At 33.5% G+C, this 23,472-nt stretch overlaps 1 protein-coding gene across 1 annotated transcript in view; it reads left to right on the top strand.

Annotated features, from left to right (window-relative positions):
- The window catches only part of pard3aa (par-3 family cell polarity regulator alpha, a), a 426,774-nt gene that overhangs the window by 341,441 nt on the left and 61,861 nt on the right, over positions 1 to 23,472 (top strand). Inside the window, 1 exon segment of the mRNA XM_042714045.1 lies at positions 691 to 963. Coding sequence (XP_042569979.1) covers positions 691 to 963 — 273 coding nt within the window.

The raw sequence follows: 23,472 nt of genomic DNA, 5'->3' as shown, positions 1-23,472 counted from the left end.
AGTCAGTTCATTGTGTTCATTCACTTCAGTTCAGTGAATGTGTTGATGTCGAAGACACAAATATACGGAGCCAGTGTGAAAAGAGAGATGTTGCCACTGAACTCGAGTGTGCACTACACACCTAACCTCAAATGTGACCCTGGAGAACAAAACCAGTCTTAAGTCTCTGGGGTATGTATTTGTAGCAATAGCCAAAAAAACATTGTATGGGTCAAAATTATCGATTTTTCTTTTATGCCAAAAATCATTAGGATATTAAGTAAAGATCATGTTCCATGAAGATATTTTTGTAAATTTCCCAGCTTTAAATCTATCAAACTTAATTTCGATTAGTAATAATCGAAAATTAAGGTTTTGATATACTTAGGAAATTTACAAAATATGTGGAACAGTTACTAATATCCCTAATGATTTTTGCATAAAAGAATTATGCTTGTTAAGAACTTCATTTGGACAGCTTTAAAGGCAATTTTCTCAATTTTTTTTTGCACCCTCAGATTCCAGATTTTTCTCAGACAAATATTGTCCTACAAAAACAATCCTATCATAACAAACCATACATCAATGGAAAGCTTATTTATTCAGCTTTCATGTGATGTATAGATCTCAATTTCGAAAAAAAATTGACCCTAATGACTAAACCTAATGGTTTTGTAGTCCAGGGTCATAAATGATGTTTTGTGTCTGTAGGATTCAAGCAAAGACCAGGGAGCTCAGAGAGCGACAGGCCAGAGAACGAGACTATGCTGAGATCCAGGACATCAACCGAAACTTCAGCTCTGACGAAGAGCACACCTATGCTGGGATCGGCTCTCTGGACTCGTCCCTGAACAGCAGTATGGACCTGAGCCATAACCCCGGTCCAGAGCGTCCTCAGAGCCCCAGAGACCAGGCCCTGCCCTTAGAGGTTCTTTACGCACAGGTCAACAAGCCCCGCAACGGACGCCCACCCTCCGTCGACAGGTAAGCGCTCACAGCTTCTCATTGCCAGGGACTTTCATCCTTCAGAATCGTCGGGACGTGATGCACAGGCTGCTTTTATTGCTGAGATTTTGAGTGTTTTTTTGAGGGCAGTCAAGTAATACTTGGCTGATGTAACGGGACAATGACATGTTCTTGACTTGAAAGACGCAGCCTTGGATTTGCAAAGCTTTGCATAATGCAAGGCAAAATGTGTTTTCTCGCTGTTCTGAGCTGTCAAATATTTCTCATTTTGTATGGTTGGATAGGGTGAAGGGCATCGTCACTTTTGAAGTTTCTTTTATTGTGCTGAGAAAAAAGGAAGTTTCTCTGCAGACCCTTTGTCTCTTTTATATTTGTTCACATCTGAAAGTTTTGAAAATGAAAAGCTGTTTTCCTCCACTCTTTGTAGTGTGCAAAAAACGAAAGTCAAACAAACAGTGTTATCAGATTTCTCACCTGTGTCCCAGCGGCTGCTTTTGTAGCACTGGTAAATCATTGATAATTCTCTGGATGGGAAAATTTAATAACCAGCAGGCTCTTTATTATCACAGATCATGTCAGATCCACCATCAACGTGCACAGAATCTCTGAATTCATCTGGGTTTTTAAGGGAAAGAAAAGTCAACTTTATACTAGAAACTGCTGTTAACAAAACAACATAATATTCTAATAAACCACAACAATTATAAGATATTAATAATACTACTGAATAAACCAACAACATTCTACTACCATCACTACTAAAAAAAGCATGCAATTAATTAAACAATAAAACAAATTTGTAATACACATGCAATGATGAAATTGCAATTTAGTACATTTAAATCAATGCAATATCGAATAACACTACACCAGCAGCAGTAATATAGTAATTTTAGTGTTAATATATTGTCGGTCTCTGTTTTATAATATAGATGCTCCAGCAGCAGTAATATAGTAATTTGTGTTCGGAGTGTAAAAGAAAACATGCAACATTAAAACAGCACTTTATACCTTTATAAAAAAAATTAAAAAAAAGAAGTAGAACAATGAACCATGATTTGTAACTTGTTAATGCAACTAGTTGGTGGTGTTTATATTTAGAGGAAGGAGCACAATGCATATGCCACTCTGGACAGGATGAATCCTTTCTCTTTTTGTATTTTACTAAGAAGTTGTCATCTCTTAGAAGTTCACTTGCATGTAGATATGGACTAAAAGTTCCTAAAGTTTGAGTCTTCCAGACAGAAGTAGTTTCGGTGTTTTTCCTCTTCTGTGTTGATGCCAGGTTTATGTTGTGTGTCTCAGATGCAGAGGATTGACCTACATTTGTTGTGGTGAAGTGAGAGTGTTTTTTTGTTTGTTTTTTGAGATATGGAAGCAATAAATTCCAAAACGCCTCCGTTTGTGCTGTTGTTGTTCTCAAACTTCCAGATTCATGGCTGGTTTTACGGTATTTATGACAAATTGACCAATAAACATCCATCAGTGTATGAAGAATAAGGGAAACTCACTCTGTATTCACACTGAAGAATCACCGCCATCGCTCTGTTCCTCTGGTGGTTATGAAATGGTTAGCGGTTAGTTATGGAAATGCTACGAAAGGCCAGCGTGTCTTTTCTAAACAGTAATTACTCTCTCTGGGTTTATCCTGGCGGCGGTTAATTGGCTCGTCAGCGGCGGTGAAGCAGAGGCACTGATTGACAGATGTCACTCAGGCTGTGTGACCTTTCCCAGGATGCAGTGGGAAGGGGATTATTACGTGACCAGCTGCTGTTCTCCCAGCAGGAGCGTTCCCACCGGCCCGACTGTCATGAGATCAGACGCTGACACCCCGCCGCTGGACCACAGTGTGAATATGACGAGGTTACGCAGCCACAGTAATCTGACCAATCCCTGTGCAGTGAAAGAGCAGCGCTCTGACCCGAGTGTGTACTGCAGTGTGTGAATCCACAGCAATATTAGCATTCATTCATTCATTTGTTTACTATGCATAAATATTACTAGGGTAATCTAATTTTAATATACAAACACTTTAAATTATTTTAAATGGAAATAATATATAATTTTATTAGCTTTTATTATTAATTAAATTATTATAGTAAGTATTATTTAACTTTTCAGTTCAATATATTTTATATATTATCTCTTAGATTGGTTGAATAATAATAATAATAGTAATAATAATGTATACTTCTATGTACTTTTATACTTTTTAATAATTAATTATTCAGTAACTATATCTTCTATATATCGTCAATTAATTACATATTATTTGGCATTAACATTACAATAATAATAATAGTTATTATAATAAACATATTGTTATATATTCTTATTATAAAATAATATAAACACTGTATACTTTTGTCCTTTTATTAATAATTAAATGATTATATTATAAGTATGAATACTTATAAAAAAAAAAAAAATAATAATAATAAAAAAAAATAATTAAAAAAAAAAAAAATAATAATAATAATAATAAACTAGTTAGCAACAATCAACATCCAAAAGATATACTAATTTGAACTATTTGTTCTCTAGGGTTAAAGAATAAACAGATGTTTATTAAACTATAAGTTACATCTTTAACAGAAAGTGCAGTTTACGGAGTCTTCTTTCCTTTTAAAAATGAAAATAAAATGCTTATTTCGGAAAGCAGAGTTATAAGCCTTGTCGCAAACGTACCTGCTTGACATCTGATTACATGCAAATCATCCTGTGTATATTTTAAACAGAGAGTTTGGAGCTTCACACTGCTTTGCATATCACTTAGAAGCAAGCCTTTGTGAAATACGTTGTAATATTTGTTGCCGCGCCTCTGGAATAAATTGCACACTTTCATTGGTGTTTGGCTGCGAGGCCTGTAATCTTTGTAAACGGCGTAATGCATTCACATTCAGACAGTCACATCACTCCAATGACAGGCCCGACTCCCTCCGTGAATCAAAACAAAGCCCAAACAAACATTTGCATTTCTAAATGAAAGCTAATAGAAGTGGCATAGTGTCAGGCTCCTGGAATAAACAGTCCTTGAGCGAGCGTCAGCTTTAGCTCATTATAAAGAGATGCGAGGGATTGGGTGAGAGTAGAAAGTTTTATATCAGATTTTCTCAGAGATGTTTTCTTGGACGTTAAGTGTTTATTCTCTTAAAGAAGTGGCACAGCGAGAAAGTGATTCCATCTCTTTGTAGATAACATTGGAGAAGAGGATTTCCTGTCTAAAATGCACAGAACAGGAAGTGGATAAGGCTCAGCGAGGGTCTGTTCAAATTCTGTCAATCACAGCCGCCCACTGAGGCCTGAATCCACAGTAGAGTAGAGCTCATATTTCACTTGTTTTTCCCAAATCAAAGGAAACAGATAATAATCTTATATTCTGACATTATTTTAGCATATTTTTCTCCCCATGTCAATTATGCAAGAGAAAAAAAAAAAAAAAATAAATAAATATATATATATATATAGATATATATATATATATATATATCTATACATATGACCCAAATATTTTACAATATTATCATATAATAAACAAACATTACATTACATTTGACCTGGATATGTTGCAATGTGTTTATTTTATTATCAGATAATACAGTATATTTATAATTAATTTATTATGGTAATGATAAGGTAAAATCAACCACAGTTGACCTTCATTATTTTATTTTATTTTATTTTATTTTATTTTATTTTATTTTATTTTATTATATTTTATTTAATTTAATTATATTATATTTACATTATTTCCTATATATTAGCCTATTTATTTTTTATTTACATTTATTGAGTATCTACTAACCAGAATATCATTAATCTTCTTCAAAAGACCAGCTTCAGATCTTCAGGCTTGTTTGCACTCCCTCAACAAAAGTTAACAAACTGCAGTGTCTGTTGTGTTCGTTGGCTCACTCTAACCCTGTTTGCATTCGTCTGAGCAGTGTGAACCAGCCTTAAGCCTCAGAACACTTCTGTCCCACTCAGAATTCACTGGCAGCACCTCGCAGCTCTTGACATACAGTCTGAGTTTGCTGTTTCAGTCCTGAGAGTCAGCCGATGAGTTCAGAGCACACGAGGAGGTGTTGTGTGCCGTAGCCCCAAGCAGTGTATTTCTCACATGCCGGAGGCTAAATCTACGACTGGTGTAACACAGCCCTCCTCCTCCTTTACTGCAGTTTACTGGAGATTTGAGTTTGGGAACATGCTCTCTTTAAATCTCTGCTAGCATCACCAATCACTCTGGGTCGGCCACACATCTGCTGACTTCCATGTGACCTGCGTGCCGTTTCATAACTTGTTGCATGGAAAAAGAGAGAGAGAATGCATTGAGGAAATGCGTTATTAATCTTCCAGCATGTTCAAATAAATATCCGTTTTGTTGCTCCATCATGCATTAGCCACAGCCAGTAAAACGGAGGTGACACCATGATGATGTTGGATGCTTTTAACAGTGGAGTCTATTGGATATGGGCTACAGTGATGTTAAACCGTGGTGCTGTTATGGTATACAAGCCGAAGCATGTTGTGTGGAGTGTAAAAAAGTACCATAATATCATATGTATGTATTTATTTATTTAGGATGACCTAAATATATGACCCAAATATGTTGGATACCCAAAGTAATAAATTGTATTATATTGTTAAATCGTCATAACAGTATATAATATATAAATATACTGTCATATTTATTTGTTTGTTTGTTTGTTCGTTCGTTCGTTCGTTCATTTGTTTGTTTATTCATTCATTATTTTATTTTATTAAAATTAATATTTTTTTTTTTTATATAATTTTATTATTATTATTATTATTATTATTATTAATATTAATAATAATACATGCAGAGGGCTTGTGGGCAAATTTCAGTCAACCTCTTGCATCCCGCCTATCTGTAGCCTGGGATTGTTAACATTTGCATGTGATTTCATTTACTTCTTATCAAAGCAGCAACAACCCATGTCTGTAAAATCAATAAAAGCCTTTTTATTTGTCTCTTCTTGGCCAAAAATGCTTCTATAGAAGAAGTCGTTCTGGCAAAAACCCTCTGTGGAAACAGAAAAACCACTTTATCTCACCGCTCTGCAGCTGAATAAATACACTCAGACTATTTCCAAATGTCTGGGTCTGGTTCGTCTGCCTTTAACAGCGTCCCAGTCGAAGGTCAGAGCGGCAGTAAAGCGTGGAGAGTCCGGCTCACTGCCCTGTAAAAGGTTTGTAAGACGGGCCGGGGCCAGTGAACACACCGCTCTCGTCGGTTTTACAGTCACTCTAAAGCCAGGCTCCATTATCCAGATTCTCCTCCTTTATTACCGCCGTTTCATTGGTCCCCACTGAATGAAAGAGAGGCTGTTAGAAGCGGGTTCAGGCTCTGTGAATGTGTGTCGAGAGGCACCGCAGTACCTCACATCTCACAGTCCTGAGTCACGCTACATTTCAGATCAGTCTGATACCAACCAAAACAAGGTTATTAGGGATGAAAGTCTGATACCAACCAAACAAAGTGTTATTAGGGATGAAGTAAAGCCGTTTCGATATGGTTGTGAACTGTTGAGTACTTTTAGCGTGTTACCGTTCAGCCGACAAAAACAAACAGAAGTTGTGAAAACAGATTTGATTCATGCATTTTATATGTTAATTGGCTCATGAAAATAAAACACCTGCTTTAAAGGTACGACATAATCGAAAAAATATATGTATAATAATATAATGTTTTTAATAATCGAAACATGAAATTGACTCTATCAGTTTTATTTTATTTAATTATTTGTTCCAGGTTATTTGGTTTTTATTTTAATGTTTGTTTTAATAATTTAGGGCTGTTTAAGTTAATGTGCTAACTAGTATATTTTTGTTTAAGTTAATGTGCTAACTAGTATATTTTTGTTTTGTTTTAGTTTATTTTGTTAATACTTTTTTTTCTTTCTTTTTGCTTTTTGTGTATTTTTATTTTTTTATTTTTTTAGTTTTGTTTTTGTGCGTTTTGTTTTCTATTGTTTTCTTATCGTTATTTACTATATATCAGTGTTATTTTAACTATTTAGTTATGTTTTCAATTTAATTATAGTTTTTTGTTAATATTTTTTGAATATGTAATTTTTTTTATGTTTTCAATTTAATTTTAGTTAAAGATTTAGTTATTTAATTTTAGTAATTTGGGCCATTTTTTACTTTACTTAGTTTCCGAGTCATAAAAATCTATTTTAGTTTAGTTTGTTTATACTTTTATTAATGTTTTTGAAAATGTCCTCATTTAGGTATTGTTTCCATTAATAATAACACTATTGCATGCTGGTGCTGTGTGTGCTCTGAATCTTTAAATATGAGCATAGTTGAGCATAACCGGAAAATCATAAGATGTGCTAAGTTTAAAAGACAGGAATCATTTTGGAATCAAACCATGACGTCTTAAATTAGAACTGAATTGAATCTTGATGTGTCTAAAGATTCCCAGCATTATTGTGAATGTACTGTATTGTTATTTCTGACCTTATTATTTGTGGAGTTACAGTCTGTTGTCTTAGCGTCTGGTTAGATTAGCATCATAGCTTTTGGTTTATACTCATCAAACTGACGGTTTTTAGCGAGGCTGAGTGAATTCTCGTATGCATGTGTTGCATGAAGATGGCTGAGATTCAGTATAGAGCTCCCCACAGAGGGCAGGACTGAATGACCTGTGTTTTCAGACAGAAGCTGTGCTGGAGTTGTGTGTATGGAGTGGAGTGCAGAGCGCTGAGCTCTCGCTGTCACGCAGAATGATATTTCGGGGAGCGTGAAGCAAACTGTCACCTCTTTGATGCACATGATTTGATTGACGGCTGCTCCCATTAGAGCGAGATCCTCTAAGCTGCTCAAGTCAAGGTGAGACGAGATGAGAGCGAGAGCGAGAGCTCATGGGAGCAGAAGGCTGACGCTCCAGAGAGCAGAGTTAGCAGGAGCATCACCTCTCTTCACCTCTCCTCCTCGAAATCCAGTCCTTCCTGACACTGCACACTGATCAATTGGATTATGAAGTGCACGTAGCTCAATAGCTGTTGATAAAATTTTAGCAGCTGCCAGTTTTGTGCTTTTCCCTTTTACCTTCTTCGTTATTTTGCACCTTCTTTGGGCTTGTGGGAATGATAATTGGCCCAAAACGTCATTAATTACATTTCACATCTCAGTGCTGACTCGCTCATACTAATCCAGATTTTGTTTTATTTTATTTTATTTTATTTTATTTTATTTTATTTTATTTTATTTTATTTTATTTTATTTTATTTTATTATTTATTAATTTTTTTGTTTTGTTATTTATGTATTGGGATATATTTTGGTAAAACCATTTAAAGTCTCTATCTTATTTTATAAGTAAAAGTTATTTTTTTTAATTTAAAAAAATAGTTTTATATTGTACCATTGTTTTTTTAATTATTTTATTTTTATATATGTATCGTTTTTATTTTGTATTACTTTTAGTTCAGTTAATTTTATTTTCTGGTATGGGGCAAAATTGTACAGAAATATATTTAAAGTCCGCAGAAAAATATAAATAATAAATAAAACAACAAAAAAATATACAATATAATATTATATTATTAAAAAAAGGAAAAAAACAAAAAAAAAAATTATACTTTTTTATTAAGTTTCAGTTATTTTACAATGTAAAGTTTAACTAAATTAAAATGACACAAAAATTTTGCCTTGGCAAGTATCTGAAATACGTTTATTTTATTTCAGTTATACTTTTTTATTTTGTATTTATCTCTTTATTGTTTAGTTTAAAATAAGAACCATATACATATGTATTACTGTAGTGAACTGGATTTTGGTTGCTGTTTCTTGTTGACTGTTGTATATGTTGCTGATTACTAAGTGGCAGAATTATCAGATACATTAACTATTAAATGATTAAGCGTTTAATGGACAGGGAAAATGTTGGCTGAAATGAGAGTTGTGTGAATACAGCAGAAGTCTGGATTCAACTGTGGATTCAGAGCAAGTCCAGACTTATTTCACTTCCCTGATGCATTATCGTTCTGTCATAAAGGCACATTTCCTCTCCACTACAAAAACGAATACAAGACTCCACTACACTACCATTACCAGCATACATACACCTTAATTAATGTACAACTACAAGTTTATCTTAATTGTGGTGGTGATTTTATTGTATTTATTGTATTTTTTCTCTCTACCTAAATCAATTAGAGCACCATTATATCGCTGGAGCACATTCGTTTAAATACTTTTTGTGAATAATTGATGTGTAAATAGATGAAGTGGTGGAGATGGCTGCATATGTCGGTGTGCGTGAATGTTTAATCTGTTCTTTCATTAAGCCCGAGGGAAAGTAAAATCTCATATATGTCTCTCAAGCACAGTCTTAATGGCGCTGCCTTTGATTACGGTAGTTTCAAATGCTTACATCAGCAGCAAAACGTTCAGCAAATACTCCGCTTATTGCTTCCTCTGCTGGCTTACGGACGCTTCCTGCTGAGATGCGTCTCATACTGAGTCTGTTAGCAATAAAACAGTAGACAGAAAGATGCTTCTAGAGCTTTGTTTTCCACTTTGTATTTGTTAGACCTTTTTTTTTTAAGTCATTTTTTTTCCGTTAAAACATACAAATGTTTCAAGGGAGGGCATTTATATGTCTTAATTTTTTCATTGTTTATTAATTTCATAAATCAGACGATACATAAAATGATTTATTCTTAAAACATTATATATGTATATATATGTATATATATATATGTGTGTATATATATATATATATATAATATATATATATATATATATATATCATATATATATATATATATATATATATATATATATATATATATATACCCCACACACAGAGTAAAAACAAACAAACTAAAAGTTCATTTTAATTCTTAATTTTTTAATTAATTTCTTTTTTATCAGGTCTTAATTTCATACATCAAATATTTATTAGGGTTTATGCTTAAATAAGGAAAAAATATATATATATTTTTTTTAACAATGTTTTATTTCATTCTTAATTTTTTAATTAATTCTTAATTTCATACATCAAATAATGTTTATTATGATTTATGCTTAAATCATTAAAAACAATATTTTTATTGATTTTTGGGGATGTTTTTATAGTATATTTAATTAGTTTCATAATTTCTCAATTTCATGAATTATATATATATATGCTTAAATCATGAAAAAAAAATATTTTTTTTATATATTTTAACATTTAAAAAAAAAAAAATTATACTACTTAAAAAAAACAAAATTATTTTACTTAATAAAAAAACACACATAATGGTGTGTAAAACACAAAGAATAGTCGTATAGGCTGCTGTACTGTAGAGATAATACAGAAGCTTTAACACAGCGTGTGTGTGTGTGTGTCTCACCTTATCATACACTGTGTACGCTGATAGTCTGTGGTGTCCTGGAGGCTAAAGGCCAGTGAATTATCTGACATGTCCGTTATGATTTTTTGGTGCATTTTAGTGAGAGGTCCCTCTGGGATGGATGGGATGAGATGGAATGAGAGGCGAGCAATTTACCCTCCGTTTGCACCATTACATTCATTTAGGAAAGCAAACAGGATGAGAGGAGCGGCGCACATCCCAGCTACCTCATCTCACACGTATGCAAACACACATGAAAGCGGAGGCCTTGTTAGAACGCGTGTACAGTATGTTTGATCCGTGTCTCTCAAACGAGACGCTGAATGCTGTTATAATGAACTTGCAGCGGGAAGATGAAAGCAGAGAGAGCTCGCGTGCATTGTGTGCCTCTGCCAGATGAAATATAATCAAAGTGAGTCTCCTCGTCCCACATCTGGGCTAAAAGCTGATTCACTCCCAGCAAACACACACTTCATCTCCGGCTGCACAGGCCAAACAGAAGCACTGCTGATTTCACATGACTCCCAATGAGTTTACACTCATTTTAAAACTAATTCTACGCTCTATTAACACTGTTTGCTTTGTACAAAGAGAGACACAGCTGTAAATATAAAATCAGCTATCACTAATACAATCATCTATGTACAATGATCTAAAATATCATAAATAAAATATTAGAATACGACATAGTACACACACAAATATATTAATAACAAAGAAAATATATGTTACCTCGTTTTATTTATTTTTCTGTGGTGTGTCAAACTCAGAACACATATTTAATATTGCTTTAGACAGACTTTTATGAGGTCAATGCAGCATACTACTTTTTAAAATGAGTATTATTGCAAAAAGTGTACTTTTTAAAAAGTATTCAGTCAGCAGTATGCTAGTACTTAATTCTGAACGCAGCCTTTGTCAATGAAATGAGCAACCCCTAAAAACAAAAATAAAACCTGCTTTTTAATTGTAAGGAAGTAAACTATAATGACAAATGCCTATTTTAGACTATGAGAGCATTTTTAATAAAACAGACAATAAAATCGCATAATTTGTGGTACAAATAAAGGCTAAAATGCAATTAACTGTGCCGAAGAAACTAAGACGAGATCTTTCCTTCTTGCCTCAGGAGGTTATAAAATCAAATACGATCAAGAGAGGAATGCCTAGTGCTTTATTCAGTTCCTGATGGCACAAAGATCACATCTTTAACCCTGCGTGACTCATGATGAATGCACACTCGAATATCTGTGAGAGAGAGAGACTGTGCTTAGATATTAAATATCACCGTAATGGCCTTTTCTGGGTCACCAGCGTTTCTCTCTATTTTCCGTCTTCTACTGTATGTTTGAGATCATCCCGACAGTGTTCAAATGATGGATGACTCAATTGGTTAACGTAATCATGGATCCCTCAGCTAGCATAACATCCCGGCTCTCGTCTTCCCGTCCCGTGCACCTCCCAAAAAATAGTGGCAGTAATAAATGTGATTGGAAGAGCAGGAGTGTGATGGAGCAGTGCAGTGGCCGATCTGAAATCACATGAGAGGATTTAGCGTCCCCTCCTTACGCTTTCTTCCCCCGCTGTCTTGTCTGTTCCTCTCTTTCTGTGCTCACATCCACTGGTGGCTCTCTGTGCATCTTATTCTTGTTTGTTTGATATCATCTGTGTTGCTTTCTCACCGTTTCACATTTATCAACTCATTTTGTTTTCTTGGTGTCTTGCCAGTTAGGGAATCTGTGTGTGTTGTTGTCAACTCATGTTTCATAGTTTTAGGCTGGACAATATATGGAATATGTATGACATACAATGTATACAAAAAACAAATAAATATAAATCAATCAATCAGTCAATCAATCAATATCATACATACCATGATTTTAATGAACTTTTATTTTGCTTAATTCGGTTTGCTTCCACACAAGACTGCAGTGGTCACCTAATTTTGCATCCTATCATTGCGCTGAGACAGATATTTTAATACAGTCTCTAATTAAAACCTCAGTAGACAAATATGGATAGATTTGGAAAGTTAGAATTAAAAAGAGTTTATTCAAAATACTGATTAAATAATTTGTTTTAATATATAAATATTAGGGATGCACCGAAATTATTTTTTTGGGCCGATACTGATTTTAACAAACACTTATTGGCCGATACCGATACCGATATTTGTCACTTCCTCTCTTGTTTGAAATTTTGGCATCAAAATAGATAGTATTTTGATCATGTTTTAAATCAGCAAAGTTCAAAAACACCTGCATTAAATTATACTAGCAGTTTTATTGCTTCATCATCAAATAATTTCTAATGAACATGGATTTGGATCCATTTAACATTCAGCAGGCCTACATAAATACAACAGAACACATATACATATTAAATAAACAGTGCTTTTTAGGCAGGTTTAACAGTTTTCTGGTACAGAAATAAAGTAACCAAATCTAAAATAACACTGTATAAATTAAATACATATTAATCTTTCTTTATTGTAACAGACTTTATTATGATTAATCTTCTAATTTGTTTTTACATTTTAATGTTTTTTGTAAGATTAAATATGAATGAGATCTCCTTTACTAAGGCGGGATTCTTATTTTGGCAGGTTTTCTATGAAAGCACGCAGTTCTTCGGATTTAAAGTTTGTCAATTTATTAAGCACTCACCCCCTGAAAATGCATGAGATCTGTATATATTTGTTTACTGTTTGTTGTAATAAGTGTTTTGTGTAACTCGCTGTTTGTTGATGACAATACAACTGAGAGTTTAATGTGCACTTCTCGTGCTGTGTTTTGTTCAGCTCTTATGGTGATTTTTTTGGAGTGAAAAAGGAATCTCAGTGTTTCAGTGTCTTACTCCCTCTGACATGTTACCCTGTTTGATTTGGCCCTCATTATCCCGCTGGCATCATTGCTGTCCGGCCCCCTCCACCGGGCCCCTTCATTCTTGGCAGGTGTGGATTTGTAAAGGTGACCCTGGCCTCTTCCTTGCTGATCTGGCAGCTCTGGGCTCAGTCGGGACGGGCCGAGTGAGACATAGCTCTTCAGAAACTGGCTGAAGTTGGACAGAACTTGGCTAGAACGTAAGCAGTTCTCATGCGAAATATAGAAAAGTGTGCCAACACTCTGTGTTCTCTCTGTCAGTCCACACACACACACACACACACACACACACACACACACACACAGTCTGCTGTTTCCATCGAGGTCTTTTGACAGGGTGCAAACAGACAGGTGAGGCCCACTCACTATTTCTTTCCATTAGTAATTGACTCGGTTACTCAAGCTGCATCTGGCTTGCAGAAGGATGAGTTAGAATGGATGTTTTTGTATCCACATAATCTAATTTGGACAACACTGGAGGTCTACCATAAACAAATGGCCATAAGTGGTTGCTTCGGGTTTGAAAGGGAAAAGAACCAAACTGCACTGATTGATTTTGCCTTTCACAAGAACCCAAGGAAATTACCTGGAGCAGAGTTTCCGATTTCTTCATTTAAGCTAATGCAACCCTAGAATGCATAAAAGGATTCAAACTAACCACAAAGACTTTCAATGAAGAGGACAAAATATAACATTTTTGTATCATACCAGAACATTTTTTTTTTTACAATAATCTATAATAAGTTCTATGACACATCATATATTAAATCAAGATTTGTGTTGGTGATTTTCAATTCTATAGATAATTCTATAGAAAATATTGAATCTATTCTATAATGTAAAATGGTAAGTTTGTTACATTTTTTAAAAAAAATTATTTGTATTATTTTAGTTAATTAATTAATTAATTTATTGTTATTATATACATTTAACCTTTCTTTCCCATGTATTAAAAAATGTAAAATAATAATAATATATATGTGCATCTATTTTCCTGTCAAATGTACCCCAGTAATCCCAAAATTCATGTTTTACAGTGTAAATTATCTATTATACATCAGAAATGTATATATAGTCAGAAATTTGGACACACACACCTGATTGAATGTTTCTCTCTTAATTAAAGAAAAAGGTCATGGCGAGGTCAAACTTTCGCTTGGCACCTCATTCCTAAATAATTTTAAAAAATTAATTAAAATAATCTGCAAAAATTGCCATTGAATCCAAATTTCTTAAATAAACACGTTATACAGTAGTTATAAGTAGTTATACTGAATTTCATTTGATCTATAATTATGGTATTACTATTATGTTTTATGCACATCAAAAGTGAACAAATCATAATCATATTTCTACATTATTTAAATGCATTGAAAATTAAGATAAAAGAATTCCACTGAAATCCAGCGCAGGTCACTGGAACCCCTTTATGCATTCATGTAGGATTTTTTGGGTTCAGTGATCAGGGTCGATCTTACAGTTCAGCCTGGTTGTTGTAACATCACCGGTTTTGGATGAGTTTATTCATTCAAATCTGAAACACACTGGCTGTTTACCGGGGCTTAATTAAATGTACCTTGCCCTCCGCTGTGCCAAGCGGCTTGAGTTCTTCTCCTTCTGAGCGAATGGAATTAGTTTGCTATTTTGAAGCATATCTCAGCTTTCTTTCATTGTTTCACGCCATTGTCAATCAAATCCCTTATTCCGGACAAACCCACGGCTGTAAATCGGATCACGCAGAACTCACATTGTAATTCAAAGAGTGCGAGCTTGTAGAATCAGAGGAGTGAGAAATAACATGTTTCTCAGTTGATTAAAGCACCACCGGAATTTGGGAGGAAAGAGAAGGATTTATCGCCACTAACAAATGATTGCGACTACTAGGCAGAACGGCTTTTGTCAAGAGCGTAATGGTTCCATTTGTTTGCCGACGGCTTTGGCTTCGGGTTGAGGATGAGTTTGTGTTTCAGTCATGAAGGGATAAGTCTCTATGGATATACTCGTAGTTCAGGGATTCGCCGTTGTTATGCTTCTTTTGGAGAGTTCATATATTTGTTGTCTGTAGGCAGTTGGCAAACTCTGAGATGCTGCTGTTGATTCCCGCAAAAACGCCGCAATCATGTACTGAGGAACTCAGATAGACTGGAGAGAGCTTTCCGTTGATGACTAGCGTATATTTCACTAGTGGATGTTCACAGCGTGGTTAGATATCAAGGCAAATTAAAGGACAAAATTGTACAATTAATCCGAATCTTTTATTTTTAATTACAGCTGTTGCAATTCAAGTGACGTGAAAATGAAATGAAAAGTGTTGATTGTGGCATTAAATCTTCTTGCTTTACAGCAGTTTTCTTTTTACATGCTTTTTGCAGCGTTGAGCCAATCACACACTTGATTGAGTTTATGAACAAAAATGGCCAATCAGGCGTTTAGATTATTCACTGCTGAAAACACTGAAGATTTGTTCAGTACTCAAACTCTCGTGAATGATCTCATCATAAAGAACAAACTGCAGATAGAAGTAAGGGATTCATTTTTCAGATTTTGTGATTTTTTTTTTTGCAAATTGCATAGTTGCTCTAGACTGAAGTCAGTTATGGGAAATAATCTTTGTTCGCCTTCTGTATATAATTTATAAAAAAAAAAAAAAAAACATGCCATTGAAGCATTTTTTTCCTTCTTAAATTTCAGTGCCAAAACAAAACAAAACAAAAGAAGTTAAAACAAAAAGTTAATTTAATAAAATGTTGCTGCTATATATATATATATATATATAGCATAGCAACATTTAATGTTGGCCCAGTGCCCTGAAAAGGTACCTTCAGTGTCAATGAACATAGATGCCTTGTCAGATGCTTCAGTCCCTTACAGTGTAAAGATGGCTGTTGTTGATGATGAGAAATATTTATTGGTTACAGTCTGTAGTATTTGGACTGATTGAAGTAACTTGTTAAATGTAAGTATTTGATATAAAAGACAAAACAGGTACATTTATTGGGGTAACTGTAAAAATTGCTCTTATGAAGGTAAAAAAAAGCCCTTTTAAATCAATTCCAGGGGGCAAATATTACCCCTTGATAAAATTCATTTCTGACCGCGAGAACGCCATTGGGACATTTAATCTGCATTTAAACAGCAGACGGTCGAGAGTTCAACTGGAGGCTCCACTGAAATGCCAACAAACTCCAAGTGATTGGTGGCTTAATTGTTTAAACAATGACCAATTAGTTAAAAGTCATGTTAGGGGTTAGAAAAATCAACCTAAAATGGCCTAGTGATGTTATCTGAAGTCTGCTGTTGACGCCAGAGGTCTACAAGTAGGTCTATGCACTAAATTTGGAAATGAAAAAAAAAAAAAAAAACTTGTTTTCTAGCAGAAATGTTATGAGTTCACTCTCTGGCGATTTGTTTATGGGACGGGAGAGCTAATAACAGCAGCGCTCTAATGAAATCAAGCTAACCGAATTGCTCTCTTGACTGGCTGAACCTCTTGCAAGTCCTCAGCAGTAAAATTGGAAAATCATCCTCAAAGACAGTCGGTGCTCTCATAAACATGTGACAGGTCTCAGAATAGATGATTATGACTCACGTACACACACTTGCAGGGCCTTATCATTAGTGTACTACTATCTGTCTGTCTGTCCTGGATAAAAAGAGAACAGGCCTATGTACAATATTATGGTGAAACATTAAGAGCCACGGGGGGCCGTCTGTCATTATAAATCCTCCACATGCTAATTTCTGCTTTGTTTTCTGCTGTGTTAATAGCCGTGTTTTCTGCTGCTCACAGTAGCAATTAAACCCACTGCTCTTACAGCCAGTCAGCTGACGTTTGAGCATTGAAACATGGAAGGAGATTTTGGGTGCTGATTCTCAGAGGTCAACAGTTTAACTAGTTTTAACTTATTTGCCTAGCAAGACTGTCTTTAAACTGTTGCTGTGACATTGGAAGTAGTGCCTGAAAGAGTAAACTGACTGATTTTCATTGATCTAGCGCCTCTTGTGATAATGCTGAGAATTCATTGCGCACTTGGGTTTTGTATTGCATTCTGACAATATTCAAAATAAAGGGGGCATTTTCTCAGTACCGTTTTCAACTTAAAACAAAAAACTGTTTTTGCGCAAGATGAAAGGAAAATCATTTCAGTTTTTAGTATATTTGTTGTTGTGTGAAACCAACTTTGTGAAATTGTGCTTGTGCAGGGTTTGTTTTGTAACTTATTGTGCATGATCAGTATACATTACCATTTTTATTTTATGTATTGATTGATTGTCAGTAATTACAATTGGCAATCTAGGTGTGGAAAATAATATTAACCAATTGTGTCATGACAAAATATTGTTAATACTTTACAATAAGGTTAATTTTATAACATCAGTTAATGCTTGAATAAATAATTTAATTAATGAACTGGCAAACAAACAAACAGATAAATAAATAAATAAATAAATAAATAAAAAATGATGCTGAAAATACAGCTGCGCATCACAGAAATAGAAAACAGCTGTTTTAAATTATAATAAAATTTCACTGTATTTCTGTTTTTACTGCATTTTAACAAATAAATGTAGCCTTGATGAGCAGAAGAGAACATAAAACACAAACTTTTGAATGATAGTGTACTATTGTCATTGTTAGACGATGTTCATTAATAATACATTATTTGAAAGTATATAGAAGTACTCGATTTTAGAAATTGAAATATATAGAACATATATAGAAGTTAACTTTAATTGAGACAAATAAATGCTGTAACAGTATTGCTTATTGTTAAAACAATTTTATTACATTATTTTTTTTTTTTTACACATTATTATATAATTGTTTTTTGTTGCTCTGTGGAATACTTGATTCTGATTGGTCAATCGTGACATTCAGAGGTATATTATCCCTTGATAACAACCGGTAAAAGCTGATAACACAGGCTCATCCAGGTAACAGAAGTCGGCACTGTACTCTTGCCAGGAAGAGTTTTTCATTGTGAAAGCTTTACATTCGTTTAGCTAATAAAGAGTTAAAACTCAATTCAGTATTATGTGTACAATTATTTACTTAAGCCGTGTAATAAGCAGGATAATGTACTTCCAGCCAGTTGTTATCACTGAATAACCCCCTTCAGGGTAATACCTGAAGGGACCTGTTCGACCTGTCATGGGTTATTCTGCGATAACAACCAGCTGGATGTACATTATCTCTTACTTAACAATTATTATATTAAATATAATGTTTTAAGTCCCATTACATCCCATTAATTCAGTTGTCAGCAGAAATAAATAAAATAAAAACCTCCTGTCCAGTTTTTATGCCCTGTTGAATATTGTGTTTCACTAAGAAACATAGCAGTACAGATGTTAAATGCATTGTGGAGTCTGGTAGAAACCTTAAGGCATCTCTGAGGCTGTTGGGCCGCGCTGTTTGTTTTGTGTACGAGCACAGGTAACAATAAAGAGCCTCTCGCTCTGGCTGATGGCAGTACAGGTGCTCTTTGAATATAAAAACACACTGTTGCTCTCTTTTATTCCTCTCACATTTTTCAATTTCACCCATAATCTGTCCCCGGCAGACAATGAATAAATGCATGATGAGCCGAACGCTGTTTGAGAAGCTACCTGTAAAGCTTTAGACACAGCGAGTGTGAAGACGAGGATGAAGGCTCCCCGTTATGATATTCATGAGTTGTGGCTCTTTGTTAGCGCAGATGCCGCTTTGTCTTTCTCCAGACTGATTGAATGCTGTGTGTGTGTGTGGGTTCGTCTCTGTGTGTGGGCAATCATCAAACTTCAAATGATTTCGAATGTGCCTGGAAACCTCTATTAGAACATTCCAGAGCGTTCAAAATGTTTTCGCTGACATGGTGATGGGATGTAAAAATGCTCTAGAAATTAAAGCTAATGTGTCTCCCAGGCTTTGGCAGTAATAGCCAGCCCTTAAACTTTGGGTCAGATGTGAGATTCATTTTCTACACTTTCCTGCATTTCTGTACTTAAAAAAGCCCGTCGTCATAATTGGACTCAATAAAACATTGATAGTTCAATCATATGGGCAGATGACATCATTCCAGAGCGGTGACAACAGTGTGTCGTGCTTTACAATATTTCAGTTTTATTTTTTCTAATTATTGTAATTATGTATGCAGTTTATATGAACATATTTAATTATACATGCACGTTTTGCAAATAGTAATTTAAAGGTAATTCTTTCTTTCTTTCTTTCTTTCTTTCTTTCTTTCTTTCTTTCTTTCTTTCTTTCGAGAACCTCATATAATGTTATTTATCACTTATACTTTCTTTCTTTCTTTCTTTCTTTCGAGAACCTCATATAATGTTAGTTAAGCTATTTTTTATTTCACCAAAACAGTGATCACTTATATTTATCAATTTTATCTTATTATTGTAATTATGCATGCAGGTTTTATGAACAATTATAGTTTGACCCAAAATTTATTTAGCAATCAATAAAATATATATACTTCATATTGAGCATACTTATTACTTCAGTTTGCATAATACATTAATTGCACATATAAATTACTGTATGTATATTTTGTGGTACACTTATGTTGTAAATCAAGTGCCAAAACAGTCATGATCATTCTTATTTTAATTTAATTTCATTATATATAATATATATATATATATATATATATATATATATATATATATATATATATATATATATATATATATATATTATTATTATTTATTATTATTATTATTATTATTATTATATTATTTAATCTAATCTCATTTAATTATTATTTCATTATTTTATTTTATTTTATTTAACTTTAATTCAAAATACACTATACCAAAAAATCCATTTAACCTCATTCCATTTTTTTCATTTTATTTAATTTCAAACTTAATTTTTTAAGACGGTGACTGGGAGGTGACCCCAGATCATTCAGGTCTGTTTTATCATGCAGTGCAGCATGGGAAATGTTCTAATATTTTTCTAATATATTATGACCAATCACAGTTTCCCGTGACCTCTCTCCAGAGGTTTGCTGCTTTTCACAGCACCCAACTTCTGCATTTTCTGCTTATAAAACGACCGACTCCATCACAGCCTGCTCTGTTTCTCTCTCTCTCTCTTTCCCAATCTACTCCTTCTTTCCGCCGAGTGCACAGGCAGACTGAAAGAGAAGCTCAAAGCTGATTAGTCAAACTTGTGATTTCCAATTTCAGACCCCAGACACAAATCCCACACACACACTTAATATTCATGCGGAGGGGCCCGAGCTCCGGCACGCCGCTGCCCAGACCTCCGCTCACCAAATCACACTCATTTAATCAGCTTATTCAAAGAGACGAGCGAGAGAGAGAGAGAGACTGAGGAAGAGGTGAAGACGAGGAGGAAGAGTGAAGAAGCAGTGCTGTTTGCAAAGAGATGTAACAGCTAGCGCAGCATTCAGAAGAAACACAGTTAAAAGGGTTTTCAGTGAGATATTCACACCCATTTCTCATATTATTGATCTTAGAAATGATATCTTTTTAATAACCAGGGGTTAAATGGGGTTTTTGATGTGAATCAACCTAAAATCTGATTCTCATGTGATTCTAAAAACCAGACAGGATCATGTGTGGATGGATTGGATTGGATTGACAAACAATCATTTTGAAGCCTTTCCGGATCATTTCAGTTTATTCAAACCCTGATAATAACTCACTCTATTTGTCTTTCTCTGCCTACATCAATTAAGTCATTAGAAGAAGCTGTGCCCTTCATCAAAGTCAGTCCTGTGGGTATTGTCTGGCAGACGGGGCAGAGGAGTGCTTTCTGTGTCTCGCTGGGCCTCAGGCAGAAAGATGGAGTGATGTTCAGTCGTCCTCTCCGTCTCTGTCCATTTCTCAGCTCCCTGCCGGTTTGTGTTTCATTCTGCAGCGACTGAAACTGACACTAAGGGCTTCTCTGTCCTCGGCAATCATACACACTGAATTTTTTAATTTTCTAAAGATAATGGTGATTGTTTTTGCAAATCCTATTGTGTATGATGTGCTGATCCCTGGATAATATTTCTGTTCAACCTCCAATTTAAGTATATGGGATTTGTTGATGATTATTATTTGAATAATAATAATAATATTAATAATAATTGTTGGTGGTGGTGGGGTTATTTATTAAGCAATATGTAATTTATAAAAAAATATATATACTACTACTACTAATAACAACAACAATATTAATAATGATAATGTCATTGTAATTGTTGTTTTATTTAAGAAATCGATAGTTAAAAAAATATATACTTCAGACGTTATAAAATATTTGTTATTGTTACTAGTTACCACTATAGAATAAGAAAAAAATAAAAAAAAAATAAATAACATATATTTATAAATAATAAAAATAATAAAAATAATAATAATAATAATAATAACAGTTGTTGTTATTTATTGAGCAATTTGTCATTTATTTAAAAATACTTGTATTACATATATTTCTCCCTAAATTAATTGATAAATAATTACAAAAAAAATAAAAATAAATAAATAAATGAATAGAATACAGCAAAATGCATTTCATTGCTGATAAGAAATATTTTTGCATGTGAATTTTTCCCAGTTAGTATCTAGGTGTGGCAACAAGTTATTTGTGGATCCTTTTGTTGGGATAGAAAGGTTACATTTACAAAAACCTTGTGCATCTGATGGCAGTGAAACAGATCCATTCATGGTGGATTTTAAATGACAGAGTTTAAATATTAATCTATCTCAGTAGAAAGCTAGCTAAATTCTCCAGAATGCTCTCTGCATGCCTCTGTTTTTGCTTCACGCCTACCTCGTCTCCTGCCTCGTTTATATCTCTTTCATCTCTCTGCATCTCCGTACTGAGACAGACAGCGCTGAAGCGGGAGGAGCCCTGAGGATCTGTCAATCATGCGTGTGCTCTCGTGGGATTGGCTGTGCTGGCAGATGTGCAGAGTGAGGGGGGCTCATTACAGGCCAGGAAAGCTCTGCACTCCTCTCTGTGATGAGAGCTCCCTGGCGATTGCTCCGTCTCTGAGGGCTGTATTCATTAGAACCCGCTGCACACACAACCGTCACTCTGCCTGTTCTGAAGGTAACGTGAAGAGGCTTTCGCAGACCTTTAAGAATTTCCAGAACGTGACATATTTAGTTCATAAATGACTAAATGAAAGGGCAGCCGTGATGTTATTTAATAAATCGGTTAATTATGTTCAAATTCTGGGTGCAGGTTCTATGCTGCTTGTCAAATTGACCTTAATAGGATTTAATATAATTTACCAAGAAGCAAAGTTTGATTGATTGATTTTTAATAATAATAATAATAATAATAATAATAATAATAATAATAATAATAATAATAATAATATTACTATTTATTATTATCATTATTATTATTATTATTAACAATTTATAAAAATTACTTTATATGATATTTGTTGTTGTTGATGATGCTGATGATCAATATTATTGTTATCATATTGTCAATAAACAACAACAACAATAATAGTAATAATAATAATGTATTATATATTACATATTACTATTTTATTATATATTTATTATAATGTTATTATTAGTAGTAGTAGTAGTAGTAGTATTGTTTGAGAAATACATAATTTATAAACGTGAATTTATATGCTAATTTTTATGATGATGATGATTATATTTATTAATAAACAACAATGATAATATATATATATATATATATATATATATATATATATATATATATATATATATATATTATCTATATATAATTGAATAAATATTACTAGCAGTAGTAGTAGTAGTGTTGTTTATTAAGAAATACATAATTTATCAACAAAAAAATCATATGCTATTTGTTGTTGATAATGGTGATGATGATGATGATTGATGATAATTATTATATTTATTAATAAACAACAACAACAACAACAACACACAAATAATAATAATAATAATAATTTATTATATATTACTATTTTATTATGTATTCATTATAATGTTATTATTATTAGTAGTAGTGTTGTTTGAGAAATGCATAATTTATAAAAATTAATTTATATGCTATTTGTTGTTGATAATGAAAAATATTGTTATGACATTTCTCAACAACAACAACAACAACAATAATAATAATAATTTAATATTTACTAGCAAACAGTAAATTTAATACATTCGAAAATTAAATAAATAAATAAAATTATGTATTTTGTTATGTCAGTTTCTCAATGGCCTTCTGAGGGTATTTTAAATCAATCATTCATTCAGTCAGTCAGTCAATCTTAGATTAATTTTGTGTTGCGGGTCAACACAATTGTG

Source organism: Cyprinus carpio, chromosome A24 (assembly GCF_018340385.1).
Source record: "Cyprinus carpio isolate SPL01 chromosome A24, ASM1834038v1, whole genome shotgun sequence".
Taxonomy (NCBI): Eukaryota; Metazoa; Chordata; class Actinopteri; order Cypriniformes; family Cyprinidae; genus Cyprinus; species Cyprinus carpio.
The sequence above is the reverse complement of the archived record's forward strand: the minus strand, read 5'-3'. Positions and strand labels throughout refer to the sequence as shown.